At 40.9% G+C, this 18,645-nt stretch overlaps 1 protein-coding gene across 1 annotated transcript in view; it reads right to left on the bottom strand.

Annotated features, from left to right (window-relative positions):
- Window positions 1–18,645, bottom strand: part of ruvbl1 (RuvB-like AAA ATPase 1) — an 83,914-nt gene that overhangs the window by 55,567 nt on the left and 9,702 nt on the right. The window contains exons 4-6 of the mRNA XM_059943931.1: window positions 7,442–7,593; window positions 3,408–3,497; window positions 1,663–1,812 (exon numbers count right to left, since the gene is read on the bottom strand). Of these exons, the coding sequence (XP_059799914.1) occupies window positions 1,663–1,812; window positions 3,408–3,497; window positions 7,442–7,593 (392 nt within the window). The remainder of the gene's footprint in view (window positions 1–1,662; window positions 1,813–3,407; window positions 3,498–7,441; window positions 7,594–18,645) is intronic.

Raw genomic sequence — 18,645 nt, 5'->3', positions numbered from 1 at the left:
GTTTTGCTCAGTAACAACTGAAAGGATTTCACCACTTCAATAAGTTAGAAATTATTAAAGTATCGACAATCATCTTGAATGTCAGAAGAAAATGAAGATTTGGAGGATACATTGCTGATAGCATTGTTTGAAGGCAGTCCATTATCTGCACTTGCTGTCTGTGCTGATTTTGATCATTGCATAGACTGGATGAATTTCTCAATCGATAACTTAGGAAGTAATACAGTTTTACAGTAATATGTACTATTGTTAGTGTTCTAATTGGTTCTGTATTTCATTTTAATACATAATTTGTTACTCAATTTGGCTTTTATATGTAGGGAGATTAAGAATTGAAGGGTTCCATTCTAACATTGTTTATGTAACTGAAAGTTTTCCCTACCTGACATTAGCAACAAATACAAAATAATATAATGCTTTATTTAATTATTCTTAGATGACAAATTGAGCAGGTGAACTGGTTTAAATGCCCTCACCAATTTACCCAAAACAGACACATGTGGAACACCCTGCCAGGGGTGACATTAGGGGCGTTAAGGAAACTTAATGATAGGAAAATGAGGACTATGTAGGAGAGGAGGGTTAGATTAATCTTGGAGTAGGTAAAATGGTCAGTACAACAGCATGTGCTGGAAGGCCTGTACAGTGCAGTAATAGTCTATGTTCCATAATATAGAGTGCTGATGTAAATCTAGGGGGTGGCAGATTGATTCAGCTTCATTCTGGTCTTTTGGTTAGAATAGAGACACAAGAGAATGGAGATACTGGAACCACGCATGGGTGGGAGAAGGAAATTGTTGATTCTGTGTCCTTCAGCAGATTGTTTGCTGCTTTAGGTTAGAGGATTCTGGGTTAATACCGCTCACTGAGATGAAGTCGTATTCTATCCTCATACTTAAATATTTTACCTTGTTTGTGCTACCATTTGAGTGGGATGTTAAATTCAGATTCTTATTGCCTATTCAGAATTAAATTATCTCACAGGCACTGTACAAAAAAAGTCAGGGGCTTTTTAGAACTTGGGTTGGTAGTCTTCTGACAAGCAATGTTCCCAAGATTTGATCAACCTTATTAGCAGGCTTGCAGTTTTTTGATTTTATACTTATTTCGAGATACAGACCTTTTTGATCCAACAAGCTGCACCACCCAGCAATCCGCCTATTTAACCCTGGCCTAATCACAGGCCAATTTACAATGACCAATTAACCTACTAACTGGTACATCAATGGACTGTGGGAGGAAATCAGAGCACCTTGCTCATGGTGAGAACACATAAACTCCATACAGATGAACTCTGAATGCCTGTAATAGCATCGTGCTAAGCACTATACTATTTTGGCACCCCTTTAATAAAAGCGCAAAATTCTAAGGAAATTTTTCCCAGCCCACCTTTCTTGAACTGGCTTCTGCGCCCTTCCTTTCCAGTCCTGATGACCGCTGACTGTTTATTCCTCTTCAAAGACCTGCTGAGTTTCTCCAACATTCTGTGTGTGTTTTCTCAAGGAAAATCAACTGCTTATGTGAAATCACTTCAGCCCTATTTCGATGCACAAACACTGATGATTTGCAATAACTGCAATGAATTTAATACTGCAAACAGTTTCAGGTTTCACATTACAGAACCCCACCTCAGGTGAATCTGAATAACGTTATGCTTATTACCTGTGGTCTTGCATTTGCAACATCTAGATCGTGCAGTGTCACGTCCTGTATGATTTCTTTCTTCTTGTGAACATCGCCCTTTGGCAGTGGAACGTATTCTTCAGCTTCAAGGTCAAATTCCGTAGCATACGTATCACACCTGCCTTGCCTCTGTGATGTCCGCAGAGGGGGTGCGGGAAATAACAGGTGCACTATCAGCTCTCTTTCCAAATAAGATTCAAAGAAAAGCAGCTGGAGAGGCCCCTGATGCACAATTATGGGATTGACAGGCCTTTGTCGACAGACTGTAGCTGTCTTCATTGTTTTTGGCAAGCAAAGGCAGCCCACCTGTCCACCTCGATTCTTGCCAAAAGCAACTTAACTTTCCAGCAAATTGGTCTTTTTCACCATCCTGAGATAATGTACCTCTAAATTTGCGATTCTTACTAAAGGATCCAATACAGCAGATAACATTAACCACAGTTCAGTAAACATGTTAGGGTCACTTTGCAGCTGGATGGCTCAGCGTGTGTTAACTTGTTCTGATAAAATGTTTAGTAACTTTTCATAATCATTTAAAGCTCTCATAGTCAGAACCTACTGACTAGATTAAGGGATCAACACGCTAGATTATTACATTTCTTTTTGCCAATTTTCTCCCTTTTTGTCTCCCTATATTTCAACTGTAGCCTATTGGAATATAGGCTCCACATGCTCTGGTAAACACAAAAGATTCTGCATATGCTGGAAATCCAAGACTCTTGAAGGATCTTGGCCTGAAACTTTGACTCTTTATTCCTCTCCATAGATGCTGCCTGATCTGCTGAGTGCATGCAAAATTTTGAGTGTTACTCCACTTGTAGTGGTGACCCTTTAGCAAACACTTCTCATGTATTAATACCAGACATTGCACACCGGCAGACTATTGTGTTAAGACTGCAAGCAAGCTCCCTTTTGCAGCTGTGCTCTAAGTACTTGTGCATCAAGGATCACCATATTAATGGCAAGGAACCTGGCTGATTTTCCTCCCTCTCTGGGGAAACAAGATTAAATTTAGAATCCCTAATGATCTGTTCCCAAGATCAGGCAGTGAAGCTGATATTTCAACTTACTCATTCTATCATCACTACACCCTCAAGGATTGTCTTGTTTTTTTTTAAAATAAACTAAATTTAACATTAATTGCTGGAATTGTTAGCATTTTAAAATCTTCTCAGCCCACTGTGTATTACAGATCAATAGTCCAGGAAGGACATGGCTGTAAACTGAGTAAGTTTCAAGCACCTGAACAACAGTTAGAATCATTCTGTTTTGTTTATATTTAGATACATTTAGCAGCAAACAGTAATCTAATGAGAGAAGTTAATTGTCAGTGTTAAACACAGATTTGGAAGTGAAGTGCAACTATTCTCTCACATCCTTTTAGCACTACTTCAAGCAATTCTCACTGTTTCTTTGGCATTTCCAGAAAAGGTTTCTTATTTATTTTGCTTGGAATTGAACTACAATGCTCTAAAAGCCCTTCATGTCCAAAGTTAAGCTGAAGCAGTGCATCAGTTTTAATAAACATTCATAGACACATAAATGAATATCTATAGATTGCATACAACTTTCAAATTCCCCACGGGTTTTTAAATGCTGACAGTTTGACAAAACCTATTCAACATTTAAAATGTGGAGTCTTCCTTCCTATAATAAACTACCTACAGTGAAGTTGCAGAGAAGCAGTATTAACAACTTGATCCAGTTAAGATTGGAAAATTTACCTTCACGGCTCCGCTATTTGCTTCAATATAAATCACATCTCCAACTTCAACGCGCTCCTTCTGTAGACTCTCATAGATACTGGGATCAAGCTGAAATGCACCACACGTAACACTATTACACAAAAGAGAGTCACTGAAGATTAAAACAAAACATGCAAAAATGGTCGCCATGGTTAACCATGCACAAAACTCAACCTGATCAACTGGAGGGTTAGATATGCAGAGTCTTTTCCCCTGGTTGGTGTATCAACACAAGAAGGCATAGGTTTAAAAAGAGATTTGAAGGTAGATTATAACACTAACACTAACACAAACACACACACACACACACATTTCCTACCAGAGGAAATGGTTGAGCAGGATAACAGTCAGAGTTGTACAGAGTTGGCTCAACTTGTCCATGCCAACTGCAATGCCTATCCTCACTAATCCTGTTTGCCCACATTAGAATATTATTCCTCTTCTCCCTTCCTATCCAAGAACCTGGCTAAATGTCTCTTACACATTGTAACTGTAAGTCTTCACTACTTCCTAACAGATTGATTGTTCCTTATGAACACAATCCTGTGGGGGGGGGGGGGGACTTTAACATCAGACTCTCTTTAAGTCTTTCTCTTTATCTTAAACTACCCTCTGATGTTGGACTCCCTGACCCAGCAAAGAAAAAGATTAGCTATCCTATCAATGCCCCTCAATTCTGTAAACCTCTAAAAGGTCACCCCAGCCTCCCTCATTCCAGTGAGAACAAACTCAGCCCTCCAGGCTCTCCTTATTACTATAGTCCTCCATTTAAAGCAACATCCTGGTGAATCACCTTTGCCACTCTTTCTAAAACATTCACATCCTTTCTATAGTGTGGCAATGAAAAATGTACACAATACTCTAAGAGTGGTCTAACCAGTAGCTGAAATACAAAATTCCAAGTTTTATTCTCAATGTCTCAGCCTGTGAAGGCAAGCAAGCTGAATGTCCACTTTGCTACCCCATCAAATTGTGCAGCCATTTTCTGGAAGCTGTAAACGTGCACCCAAGCCCCTCTGTACATCAACACTTCTGTCTCTATTTACTGTACATGTCCTGTTAACATGCTGGGACATCAAATACATTATTGCACACTTGTTTGGATTAAATTCCAGTTCAGCTCCTCTCAACTTTCCATTTGCTGTGTAACTCCCTTTATCTTTTCACAACATTCTTCACTGCCCATGACCTCACCGATTCTTTAGTGTCATTAGCAAATTTACAAATCAGTCCACCTACATCAGTACTGATCCCTGTGGTATACCACTGGTTACAGGGTTTCAGTCAGTAAAACATCCTTTAACTGTTACCTCAACCTCTTACCACCAAGTCAATTTTGGTTCCAGTTTGCCAAAACACCTTATATCCCATGTACCCTACCATTCTGGATCAGACAACCTTGTGGGACTTTGTCAAAAGCACTGTTGAAGTCCACGTAAATATAACCAAACTGTTATAAGATATTCGCTCAAAAATCTTCAGATTCACGAGGCAGGAATTCTCCTGCGAAGAAACGAATGATGACTCCTTCTGATCAGTCCATCTTTTCAAGTGAACAAATTCTGTCTCTTACATTTCTTTTACTGATAATTTCCCCACTATTGATGCAAGGCTGAACTGCTTGTAGTTTCCTAGTAGTATCTCGACTACCCTTTTTGAATATATTATCTATCCTACAGCTCTCTGTACTTTCGCCTCTGGCCATTGAAGGTGCAAAAATCTTTTTTTAAGTGCCCCAGCAATCTCTCTCACTTCATGTAGCACCCTGGAATAGATCCCATCAGGACCTGGAGGTTTATCCACCATAATATGTAGAAATATTGCTAACACTTACTCTTTGCTAATAGAGACATGTTTCAGAACATTAGTGTACCTCCTCATCCTCCACTTACCCCTCCCTGGCGAAGATGAAGCAGTATTCATTGTGGACCTCACTCATAACCCCCTTGCTCCATATACTGAATATCCTTGCGGTCCTTGAGGCAAGCGACTCTTTCTTTCCTCCCTCCTTGCTTTGAATAGACCTATAACAGACTTCAGGATTCCCCTTATTCCTATTTGATAAGGTAATTTAATAGCCTCTTCTTGCCTGCCTAATTTCTTCCTTTTTCCCATATAAAACAGTAGAAAATAAATGTACATACAGGCGACTTCTGTGTTACAGAGGGTTCCGAGAAAATAACCTTACTGCAGAGCTTAGGAGGGATGATGGCATCTAACTGCAACTCCTTTGCTTGCATCTTCAGAAGCAGATGTATTTCCACCTTTAGTATCTTTATTTTTCCCGTTTAGGGTTCTTTTGAAGATCCTGACCTAGAGTTACACACAGGCTTCGGTTCTTTGTGGGAATGGGGCCTGTTCTCGGGGTTTCACGACTGGCCGATATTTGACATGCCAAGGGTTCCGCCTGAGAGTCTCGATCGTGTTCGGAAGCCTAAGATCTCAGGGTTCTGGAGGTGGATTGAGGGTCGGTGTCATGGCAGGAGACCCGTGTGTTGTTGGGAAGGGCGGAAAATCTTTTGCCGTGGGCCTGAAGACCCGAGGTCTTTGCGATCCTTGGACTCAGAGTTCAAAAAAAGTGATGAAACGGACTTTTAACATCGTTAACCAGCGGGTTGTTGTTACGACTCCCGCTCACTGTGAAAATGGGGGACACCTCCCTCTCCCTTGCCAGTGGGAGAGAACCTGTGGGTTGTCGAACGTCTGATGAAATGCAAAGCCTTTGGGTAACTTTGGTCTGTGTCTTTGCTATAGCTTAGCTCATGCTTGTGCTCAGTAGTGGGTGTGCTTTTTATTTGTTGGCGGGTAGAGGGGGTGTTGTTGCTTGCTGCTTCATACTCACATGGAGGGGAGCTTCTGGATTCTCATGTTTAGCTTTCATTTATCCTTTGGGGCACTTGTTTTTGTGGATGTTTGTGAAGAAAAAGCATTTCAGGGTGCATATTGTATACATTTCTCTGACATTAAATTTGACCTTTGAACCTTTGAGTGAAGTCATGTCATCTACACAAGTCAAGAAACACAAGCTGAAAAGTATTTACCTTCCCATCCCCAAATAAAATTATGTGAGAGCACATTTTATTTTGTATCTCAAAATCTTGGGTGGTGGTTTGGGCATTCTGCAAGGGCAATTTCTTGTAACCTGAGCAGCTGTAATGCTGGGGTTGCCTGTACTTGATGCTTGTTTCCTTCTATTTCTCAATTCCTTTGTAAAACAAAGTTCCTTAATTTTACTGTCTTTGATTCTTACCCTTACAGGTATAAGTTACCTCTGAGCTACAAATGTATTTATCAGACTTACAGTGAAATGTGTAATTTGCATTAACAGCTAACATTTGTAGCTCAGAGGTAACTTACGTGTTCACATGTTCCAGAGCCAACACTGCATGCCCACCATGCTCAGCAGAATCAATATAACAGAACCATTCCTCCCCCCCCCCATCTTCTGTCCCCAAATACATCCCTACGACTCTCAAAAACTATATAAAAGAAAACACAACTATGCCTGAGCCGCAACCTTGACAGAGACTAACGCTCAGCATCACATTGACTGGATCTCTTACTATCTTGACTTTAAATGCTCCGTTGTAATTTTTCCCTTTAGCAGCTGCATCCAATCAGCCCACCTCCAATTTGAGACTGCACTATGTTTAAGTGTTTGCCTGTAGGCAAAGCTTAGAAAGATATGGGCATAATGCAGGCAAACATTATTGTACATGTGGGCCAAAAGTTTGATATGTATACAGTGGGCCGAAGGGCCCAATTCTGTGCTGCAAGACTCTGTGACAAGCAACTTATAGCCAAGTTTGGAAAGACAAAAATAACACACTGAGGACCAGTCTGAAATTTTTGAATGGCTTAGTGACATTATTCAAAGGAATACTTCTCAGAAATTCTTTGTTGATTGCACCCAGGTCAGAGCTGGAAAATGTTGCATGGTCTCTTCTTTGAACGTTATTATCCCTTGCCAAAACAGGAGGACTATCAACACAATCACGAACAATTTTCCATACCTTCAGTTGTTTCGTGCCCTTTGCTGTCTTTAACCCAATGATAACGTGGCTGACTGTCTTTCCGTAACCACCCATGGGATTTTCAGTCTCACAAGGGGTCAGTTCTGTGACCTCGCCTTCATAAACTTCCTTTGTCTCTTTAATCCTTAGGCCTGAAAAAACATGAGAAACATTTAGAGCAGACAATAAATCACGAACATGTTGGGTGGGAGAAGAAAACAAGAAAATAGATGCCTTTGCAAATGTTTCATATAATTACAGTGTTTTCACTTCAAAGGTTTTTCTCCAGTGCTCACGGCAGCCACCCCATCTGGCTCTAATATAACAACTGTTGCCACCAAGCTCTGTCCAGTGAGGGGCTGGTTTTGAATCAAGTCAAGTTTATTGTCACGTGCACTAGTTCAGTGAGGTACAGGTACAATGAAAAACTTGCTTGAAGTAGATCACGGTCATATAGGTAGGGTCAGACAACACACAACATGAATTATACAAGAGAGTGAAGAAAAAAAGATTGCAAAAACAAGACAACAGTGCAAAATAAAACACCAACGGAGACAAGATCATAGAGGAAGTCAGTGGAATTTCATAACTGAGTTAGGAACAGAGTTATGCAGGTCTGTTTGAGAACATGATGATTGTAGGAAAGTAGCTGTTCCTGAATTTGGTGGTGAGGGAATCCAGGATTCTGTACCTCCTGCCCAATTGAAGCAGTGAGAAGAAGGCATAACCTGGATGGTAGGGGACCTTAATAATAGAATCTGGGTTCTTGAAGAAGTGCCTCCTGTAGATGCTGTCAATGGTGGTGGGGGGGGAGCTGTTTTAACTATTCTCTGCAGTCTGTGACTATACAGATCTGAAGCAATCTATTTATTTAGAGAGACAGCTTGGAGTAGGCCTTTCTGGCCCTTTGAGAAATGTCATCCAGCGTCTAAGAGATCTCCTGATTTAACACTAACCTAACCACAGGACAATTTATAATGACCAGTTAACCTAGTAACTGGTATGTCTCTGGATTACGGGTGGAAACCAGAGAACCCAGAGAAAACCAACGCATTCTACGGGGTGGATGTACAGACTTCTTACAGAAGACGCCACACTAACTGCTACACTATTGTAGGGTTAATGTAAGGAGTTTGTATGTTCTCCCCGTGGGCTTCCTCCAGATGCCAGTTTCCTCCCATATTCTAAAGTTGTACCAGTTGATAGGTTAATTGGTCATTGAAAATTGTTCAGGTTAAATCGTGGGGTCGCTCGAAGGGCTGGAAGGGCCTACTCCACATTGTAGCTCAGTAAATAAGTAAAATAAATGAGAAAATTAATTTTTGTATACATAGTAGCAAGTGGTTGGAAATCACTGTTGGAAAGGGCTGTAAGGCAGTAGTCATCACACTTGACCAGCATTTGGGTGTATATTTGACAAGCCATGAGCCACAGAGATATAGACCCAATGGACTTGGTAGGGCCATTTATTTTTGACCAGTACAGACAAGGGCCAAATGACTTCCAGTATTGTGAATATCTTATGATGCACAAGCTCTTCAATTCAAACCAAGCACTGAAAGCATTTCATTGGCACCAACATAAAAACAGCTCATCTGTTTCTAATGTGCTGTTATTAAATCAACTTAACTTTTACTCAAAAAAGATGCAATACCAAATGAAGATTGACAGGATTATTTGGAGAAGCTTGACTGCAAATGGGTTGGCAAATTAACTAAACCTCAAGACATTTCATCATTAAAGCCTCCGCTTAAATACAGAGTTTGGTGAGACCAAACACAGTTTTGATCTTTGGGGCTCTGTGTTCAGTTACCAGTAAGCGAATCAATAATGTTTCCAGAAAAGACAACTACATTATTCATTTCTGAGTGTTTTATTTCCTAAAAATATTTCATCAAGCCTAATAATTCAAACACTTGGCTGACATGCAAGATGGGTGACCCAAAACGGTTCTCAACTTTGAAATAAAGAGACAAAAACAAAAAAAAAACAGCTTCTTTGAGGTCCTTGTAGTTTTCCCAAGAGGCTTGACAAGGTATCGGGTGACACATGTACTTCAGCACATTGATCATGAGTGCTACATGTCTCAAATTGCTTTCATGTAGATACAAGTTCTCAATGCATGCCACAGCACATTCTAAACTTATGACTTTTCCTCTAACTCCATCAACCAAATTCATACCAGTTATGGTTGGAGTCTGACACAGGACCTGAGGAAATTTAGCCGCTATCAATGGAAGGAGCAGAATAATGAATACAAGATTCATTTCTAAATAGGTATTTATTTTGCAATTGTATTCCAATATGCATTCGAGAACTCTCCTGGTGGCGCTCATGGCGTGAGGTTCAATTTGGCTTTACTCCATTCCCTTTACTTCAATTACTTGTAGCTACCCTTATTTACTTTGTTTTATACCTACACTAAAAGGCTTATGTTACAGACATATTTTTGGATTTTGACTTTAAGTTGTTGGAAATGAATACCAGATCACGAGAAGCTAAAAATGGGAAAGACTCTGATTTTACCATTGGTAAAAAAGATGGTGATCCCAAACTACCTAAGCAACCTCCTTTAACTTTTGAAACAATGTGGAAACCTCTAGATGAAAAACTTACTCAAAAATTTACCGTGTTTGAAGGAGTCTTAAAGACGGTTGAAGATAATTTTAGATCACTTAAACGTGAATTTGAACTACAGCAAGCAACAATTTCAGAACTTGATGAAGGAGCTCAGCAGAGAGATCGAAGGATTACAACTCTGGAACAAAATTTAGCTTTGATGTCTCAACAGCTGGATCGTTATAAATTCAAAGTTACCGACCTTGAAAATCGATCTTGAAGACAGAATCTAAGGATAATTGGTCTTCCTAAACACATTGAGGAGGGTGATCCTATCAAGTTCTTTTCTCAATTTTTATTCGATGTGTTAGGCACAGAAGTTCTGGACGCCCCTCCATTAATTGACCACATTCATCGTATGCTACGTCCAAAATCTTCTGATGTTTCTAAACCAAGACCAGTTATTATTTGTCTCCATTATGTTCATATTAAGGATTATTTGATATGTTTTGCTGGGCAGAAAGGCACGTTTGAATTTAAAGGTTTCAAATTCCGCTTCTTTGAAGATTTCAGCCCCGAGGTTCTGAAGGAACGAATGGCATTTAAGCCACTGATGTCAGAATTCTTTCGAATGGGTCTCAGACCACTCCTGCTGCTTCCTGCCCAATTGAGAAATGTCCTCTCTGATAATTCCCATTGACTCTTTATGTCATTAAATGAAGCTAAAAAATTTTTTGACCAAAAAACTTCCTTTCTACGGTCTAATTAAGGTTCCGCTTTCTTTTTTGGCTTTTACTTAAATTTTTAAGCTATTTACCAGCTTACTGATCTGGTCAGTTAAAATGCAAGGGTTATCTTTTTTGGTTTGTACCGTAGGTATTTTTAGTATTTCTAGATTAACTTTTGTTCCCAATATGCATTCAAACCAAACAGAAGCAACCAAGAAACAACATAAACACATGCCAGTCCATGGCTTCCTCTTCTGCCATGATGACGGCACTCTTAAGTTGAAGCAGCAATAGTTCCATTTTGGTAGCCTCCAACATGATGGCATTAACATTAATTTCTCCAAGTTCTGGTACTTTCCCCCTTCCCCTTCCTCTATTCCTCACTCTGGCCTCCTACCTCCTCTCCTCAGCTGCCTATCACCTCCCTCAGGTTCATTTTTCTCTGGCATTTTACCTTTTCCACCTATCCACTCCCAGCTTCATCCCTCTTTCCCCACACACCTGGTTTCATCCATCAATCTTATACTCCTTCCCATCCCTCCCTTCTTATGCTGGCTTCTGCTCCCTTCCTTTCCAGTCCAGGTGAATGGTCTTGGCTTAGAACATTGTCTCTTTAATCAATTCCACAGATGCTGTCTGACCTACTGTGTTCTTCCAGCATTTTGTGTATTCCTCAAGAAGAAACAATATTATCCTGGGATGAGCATTAATAATGTAATCAGTAATAATTAAGGACAATAGTGATGAAGTCCCTACATTATCATTGAATACATGCTTATCTGTCCAAATTGATGTATAGCAACATGGATAGAAAAACAGAGACTTACAGCGCAATGCAGGCCCTTCGGCCCACAGAGTTGTGCCAAACACATCCCTACCCATAGCCCTCTATTTTTCTAAGCTCCATGTACCTATCCAAAAGTCTCCTAAAAGACCGTATCGTATTTGCCTCCACCACTGTTGCCGGCAGCCCATTCCATGCACTCACCACTCTATGCGTAAAAAACTTACCCCTGACATCTCCTCCGTACCTACTCCCCAGCACCTTAAACCTGTGTCCTTGTGTGAGAAAAAGTCTCTGACTATGCACATGAGCAATGCCTCTCATTATCTTTTATACCTCTATCAGGTCACGCCTCATCCTCCGTCACTCCAAGGAGAAAAGGGCGACTTCACTCAACCTGTTTTCATAAGGCATGCTTCCCAATCCAGGCATCATCTTTGTAAATCTCCTCTGCACACTTTCTATGGCTTCCACATCCTTCCTGTAGTGAGGCAACCAGAACTGAGCACGGTACTCCAAGTGGGATCTGACCAGGGTCCTATATAGTTGCAACATTACCTTTTGGCTCCTAAATTCAATTCCACGTTTAATGAAGGCCAATACACCATATGCCTTCTTAACCATAGAGTCAACCTGCGCAACTGCTTTGAGCATCCTATGGACTTGGACACCAAGATCCCTCTGATCCCCCACACTGCCAAGAGTCTTACCATTAATACTATATTCTGCCATCATATCTGACCTACCAAAATGAACCACCTCACACTTCTCTGGGTTGGATTCCAACTGCCACTTCTCAGCCCAGTTTTGCATCCTATCAATGTCCCGCTGTAACCTCTGACAGCCCTCCACACTATCCACAACAACCTCCAACCTTTGTGTCATCAGCAAACTTACTAACCCAACCCTCCACTTCCCTATCCAGGTCATTTATAAAAATACAAAGAGTAAGGGTTCCAGAACAGATCCCTGAGGCACAACACTGGTCACTGACTTCCATGCAGTATATGACCAGTCTACAACCACTCTTTGCTTTCTGTGGGCAAGCCAGTTCTGGATCCACAAAGCAATGTCCCCTTACTCAATAAGCCTTCCATGCGGTACCTTATCAAATGTTTGTCTGAAATCCATATACACTACATCTACTGCTCTTCCTTCATCAATGTGTTTAGTCACATCCTCAAAAAATTCAATCAGGCTTGTAAGGCATAACCTGCCCTTTACAAAGCCATGCTGACTATTCCTAATCATACTATACCTCTCCAAATGTTAATAAATTCTGCCTATCAGGATCTTCTACATCAACTTACCAAGTAAGACTCACTGGTCTATAATTTCCTGGGCTATCTCTACTCCCTTTCTTGAATAAAGGAACAACATCCGCAACCCTCCAATCCTCCAGAACCTCTTCTGTACCCATTGATAAATTCAAAGATCATCACCAGGGACTCAGCAATCTCCTCCCTCGCCTCCCACAGTAGCCTGGGGTATATCTCACCCGGTTTCAGTGATTTATCTAACTTGATGCTTGCTTTCCAAAAGCTCCAGCACATCCTCTTTCTTAATATCTACATGCTCAAGCTTTCCAGTCTGCTGCAAGTTAGCATTACAATCACCAAGATCCTTTTCCATAGTGAATACTGAAGTATTCATTAAGAACCTCTTCTATTTCCTCCGGTTCCATACACACTTGATAGGTCCTATTCTTTCACTTGTTATCCTCTTGCTCTTCACATACTTGCAGAATGCCTTGGGGTTTTCCTTAATCCCACCCACCAAGGCCTTCTCATGGCCTCTTCTGGCTCTTCTAATTTCCTTTTTAAGCTCCTTCCTGTTAGAGATCTTCTAGATCTCTAACATTACCTAGATCTCTGAACCTTTTGTAAGCTTTTTTGTTCATGACTAGATTTATTACAGCCTTTGCACACCATGGTTCCTGTACCCTACCATAATTTCCCTGTCTCACTGGAACATACCTTAACCCTCCCCAGCAGTCTTAGCAAACCTCCCTGACAGGATATTGGTCCCCCTCGGATTCAAGTGCAACCTGTCCTTTTGTACAGGTCACATCTGCCCCAAAAGAGGTCCCAATGATCCAGAAATCTGAATCCCTGCCCTCTGCTCCAATCCCTCAGCCATGCATTTATCCCCCACCTCATTCTATTCTTATACTCACTGTCATATGGCACAGGCAGTAATCCCGAGACTACTACCTTTGCGGTCCTGCTTGACCAGTCCTGGATGGGAAACTTTGAGGTTCAAATCCTGACCTATAGTGTTAGCTCAAGAGATACAGCAGAGACAGATGAGAACAACAGCAATTCCATTCTTTATTAGTATCAAGGATGGTACTGTAAAGTAGCAACAGTGCCAGCAACCTGGGTTGAATTCCTGTCATTGCCTTTAAAGTGTTTGCACGTGCTCCCTGTGATTGCATGGGTTTCCTCCAAAATTCTAAAGACACATGGGTTAGGGTTAGTAAACTGTGGGCATGCTATGTTGGCGCTGGAAACATAGTGACTCTTGCAGTTTGCCCCCGGAATGATCCTCTGAATGTGTTGGTCGTTGACCCAAAAGACGCATTTCACTATGTTTCGATGTACACGTGACAAATGAAGCTAACTTTCATGATCTTTAATCTTTATATCTTCCTTGAAAAATGCACATTTGCTGAAGAAAGCACGGTCATTATTATTTTGCAGGCCCATCCTTGATATCCTATTTTATTGACATCCCCACTGGTGTCATTAAAAAGGATAAGTCAGAGAATGGACTGTTTACAATGTACCTTCTCCCAATATGGGGGCAGTAATCTTGAGATGAGAGTTATGTGTATAAAAGAAAAAAGATTAGAGCATGAGACATTTAAAAAAATAAAAAGAGCAGCATTTATTTAATTGTTGAAACTTTAAGCAGTCTAATTCATGGTAACTACACTGCATAACTATTTTATAAATATTAAGCTCATCTGTGACATCTTTGGATAAAAAAGGAAGATTCTCTCAATGGTTGGATTTAGTCCGAACCAGGTGGATCGAAGGTTGAAAGCAGTGGAGAGATGCTCTGCTGAAACATCCCGATCTTTCAACAGGTCAGTTATTTGTTCACAAAGTTCTCCCGTTCTGACATTCAGAGAATGTGCTGGCTTATCAATGAGGCAGGCTGTGTAAGTGATTTAACTCCACTGCCTTTATCTCTCAAACTGACAACAATGCTGACAACAGTTTCATCTGCGAGGTTGAATTACTAAAACCACGACAGGGCACGTCATCACTTCAAGGAAATATCGTGAGCTTCTCTCCTTTTATTTCTCTTGGAGTTTTTAATTTGACAGCTACATAAAAGGCAGGTATGGCCAATAGCTTCATTTTTCTCAGAATTAATGGGTCAAGATTTTGTTGGGATGATTATGAAGCAACCTCTTCAGACCAGGTTGTAGATGCTTACCTCATGGCACACAGCAACATAGTATTAAATCCAAGATTGTTTAAAGTCAAAAGTGTAGAGGAGAACTTAAATTGTTAATCTGGATCCGATGCAACACAAAAATAAAACAATCAGGATCAGATTTATTATCACCAGTATGTGAAATGTGTGTTCCATATATGTGAAATTTGTTAACATATCAAACACAAAAATTTTTAAAAATCAGTATTATTAATATTTGTTTCTTTTAAAAAAAATCAAATGATAATACTTGACAAACTGAGTCCCCCCTCAAAAACAACACCTAAATAAAGTGTGGTATTGACAACAAATGATAATTGTAAAGAAACAAAGTTGTATTGTGGAAACCATTAAATGCTTGGAAGGAGTCAGATGATTGGAACAGCTGACAATGGTGCCCAGATTCAGAAGGATTTAAAGATTAGTTTTATTTGTCAAAGGATGGCACCCAACAGTGACTCCTTTACTTGCATCTTCGAAAACAGTCTCATTTCCACCTTAAATTTTTCCCTTTCAGAGTTCTTTTGAAGACCCTCACCTGGAGTTGCACGCTGACAACAGTTCTTTGCGGGAATGGGGCTCCACAATCGGCCACTATTCGGCATGCCAATATCTCGGCCTAGGATTTTGGCATGGTTTCAGAAGCCTAGGATCTCGAGTAACTGAAGACGGGCGAATCAAGGGTCAGTGTCGCCACAAGAGATCTGTGTGTTGTTGGAGGAGTTGAACATCTACTGTGTGCCTAGGGACCCTGGGATCCTTGCGATCTCCAGGCAAAGAGCTTGAAAAAAGCAATGTACTGAACTTTTAACATCATAATCCAGCAAGTTATTTGTTATGTCTCCCCACTTGCTGGAAAATGGAATGCAGTCACCTCTTTTCTCCCTTATTAGGACAGAGAGAGAGAGCCCGCAGCATGTCGAATTATTGGGTGAACAATGCAGTCTTTGGGGTAACTGCAAGTCTGTGTCTTTGCTGCAACAGCAACTTTGCTCATGCTTGAGTGCTGGTAGCAGGTGCACTTTGTTTTTGCTGGTGGGGAGGGAAGCTGGGGGGGGACTTTGACATTCTAACATTTAACTGTCATTCATTCTTTGGGGCACTCCTCTGTTTTCGTAGATGTTTTGCGAAGGAAAAGCATTTCAAGATGTATATTGTATACATTTCTCTGACATTAAATTAACCTTTGAATCAAAACGTAGTGAAATGGATCCAGAAGAGTTTTGGTCTAAAACGTCAACTGTTTATTTATTTCTATATATGCTGCCTTACCTGCTGAGTCAGTGAAATGACTCTTTTGCGTCAAATCAAATGAGCGATGATTATATTGGACAGCCCGCAAGTGTTGCTATGGTATGCCCACAGTACCGAAAGATATATATATAGTCATTCCATGTTAATAAATTAAAAAGATCCAAATTGATGAACTGTCCATCTACAGTACTGTGCAAAAGTCTTAGGCACACATGCACATATTTTTTATATGGAAAAAGAGTTTGCAAATCTGGTGGGAACAAAGGATGTTGTGAATGGGGAGGGTGGAGAGCCACAGAAGGAGGACAAAATCAAAAAGGGCGAATACAGGACTGAAAGGATGTTGTACTTGAATATGTGCAGTACATGCAGGACCACCTGATGACCCTGTGATCTCTGTCTCAAAGGCCGATGTTAGACTGTCTGTAAAGAGAGTGAACCCTCGCAAGGCAGAAGGTCCCGATGGAAAGGCTCTGAAAACCTGTGCCAACTAAATAGCAGGAGTATTTTAGGACATTTTCAACCTCTCACTGCTATAGGCAGGAGTTCCCACTTGCTTCAAGAAGGCAACAATTAACCAGTGCCAAAGAAGAATAATGTGGGCTGCTTTAACAACTATCACCCAGTAGCACTCACGTTGACAGTGATGAAATGCTTTGAGGGACTGGTCATGACTAGATTGAACTCCTGCTTCAGCAAGGACCTGGACCCATTGCAATTTGCCTATCATCACAATAGGTCAATGGCAGACACAATCTCCATGGCTCTCCTGGACAACACAAACTCCTATGTCAGGACACCGTACGTCGACTACAGCTCAGCATTTAATACCATTATTCCCACAATCCTGATTGAAAAGTTGCAGAACCTGGTCCTCTGTGCCCCCCTCTGTAATTGGATCCTCGACTTCCTAACCGGAAGACCACAGTCTGTGCAGATTGGTGATAACATATCCTCTTTGCTGACGATCAACACTGGCGCACCTCAGGGGTGTGTGCTTAGCCCACTGCTGTACTCTCTATATACACATGACTGTGGCTAGGCATAGCTCAAACACCATTTACAAATTTGCTGATGATACAACCATTGTTGGTAGAATCTCAGGTGGTGACGAGAGGGTGTACAGGAGTGAGATATGCCAACTAGTGAAATGGTGCCGCAGCAACAACCTGGCACTCAATGTCAGCAAGACGAGAGAGCTGATTGTGTACTTCAGGAAGGGTAAAATGAAAGAACACATACCCATCCTCATAGAGGGATCAGAAGTGGAGAGAGTAAGCAGCTTCAAGTTCATGGGAGTCAAGATCTCGGAGGATCTAAGCTGGTCCCAACATATTAATGTAGTCATAAAGAAGGCAAGACAGCGACTATACTTTATTAGGAGTTTGAAGAGATTTGGCATGTCAACAAATACACTAAAAAACTTCAATAGTTGTACCGTGGAGAGCATTCTGACAGGCTGCACCACTATCTGGTATGGAGGGGCTACTGCACAGGACTGAAAGAAACTGCAGGAGGTTATAAATCTAGTCAGCTCCATCTTGGCCACTAGCCTACAAAGTACCCAGGACATCTTTAGGAAACGGTGTCTCAGAAAGGCAGCGTCCATTATTAAAGACTCCCAGCACCCAGGGCATGCTCTTTTCTCACTGTTCCCATCAGGAGGGAGATACAGAAGCCCGAAGGTACACACTCAGCAATTCAGGAACAGCTTCTTCCCCTCTGCCATCCAATTCCTAAATGGACATTGAATCTTTGAACACTACCTCGCTTTTATTAATGTACAGTATTTCTGTTTTTGAATATTTTTCTAATAATCTGTTCAATATATGTAATTGATTTACTTGACTATTATGTTTTATTTATTTATTTTTCTCTCTCTGCTAGATTGTGTATTGCATCAAACTGCTGCTACTGCTAAGTTAACAAATTTCATGTCACATGCTGGTGATAATAAACCTGATTCTGATTAAGGTAGATGAACTTGCAGCACAGGTATCACTGAATCATGGCTGAAAGATTATAGCTGGGAGCTTAATGTCCAAGGATACACATTGTATCGAAAGGACAGGCAGGAAGACAGAAGGGGCAGCATTGCTCTGTTGGTACAAAATGAAATCAAATCATTAGAAAGAGGTGACATAGGGTTGGAGGTTGTTGAATCATTATGAGAGCCAAGGAACTGCAAGGGTAAAGAGATCTTGATGGGATCTCTTTACCCTGGTTAGGATGTAGTAGTAGTACACTTAGGATTTAGTAGTTAGGATGTGGCCTACAAATTACAATGGGAGATAGAAAAAGCATGCTAAAAGGGCAATGTTACAATAGTGATGGGGGACTTCAAAATGTAGGTAGTTTGGAAAAAAAATCAGGTTGTGTTGAATTACAGGAGGGGAAATTTCTGGAGTGCCTATGAGATGGTTTTTTAGTGC

This window comes from Hypanus sabinus, chromosome 19 (genome assembly GCF_030144855.1).
Source record: "Hypanus sabinus isolate sHypSab1 chromosome 19, sHypSab1.hap1, whole genome shotgun sequence".
Classification (NCBI taxonomy): domain Eukaryota; kingdom Metazoa; phylum Chordata; class Chondrichthyes; order Myliobatiformes; family Dasyatidae; genus Hypanus; species Hypanus sabinus.
The sequence above is the reverse complement of the archived record's forward strand: the minus strand, read 5'-3'. Positions and strand labels throughout refer to the sequence as shown.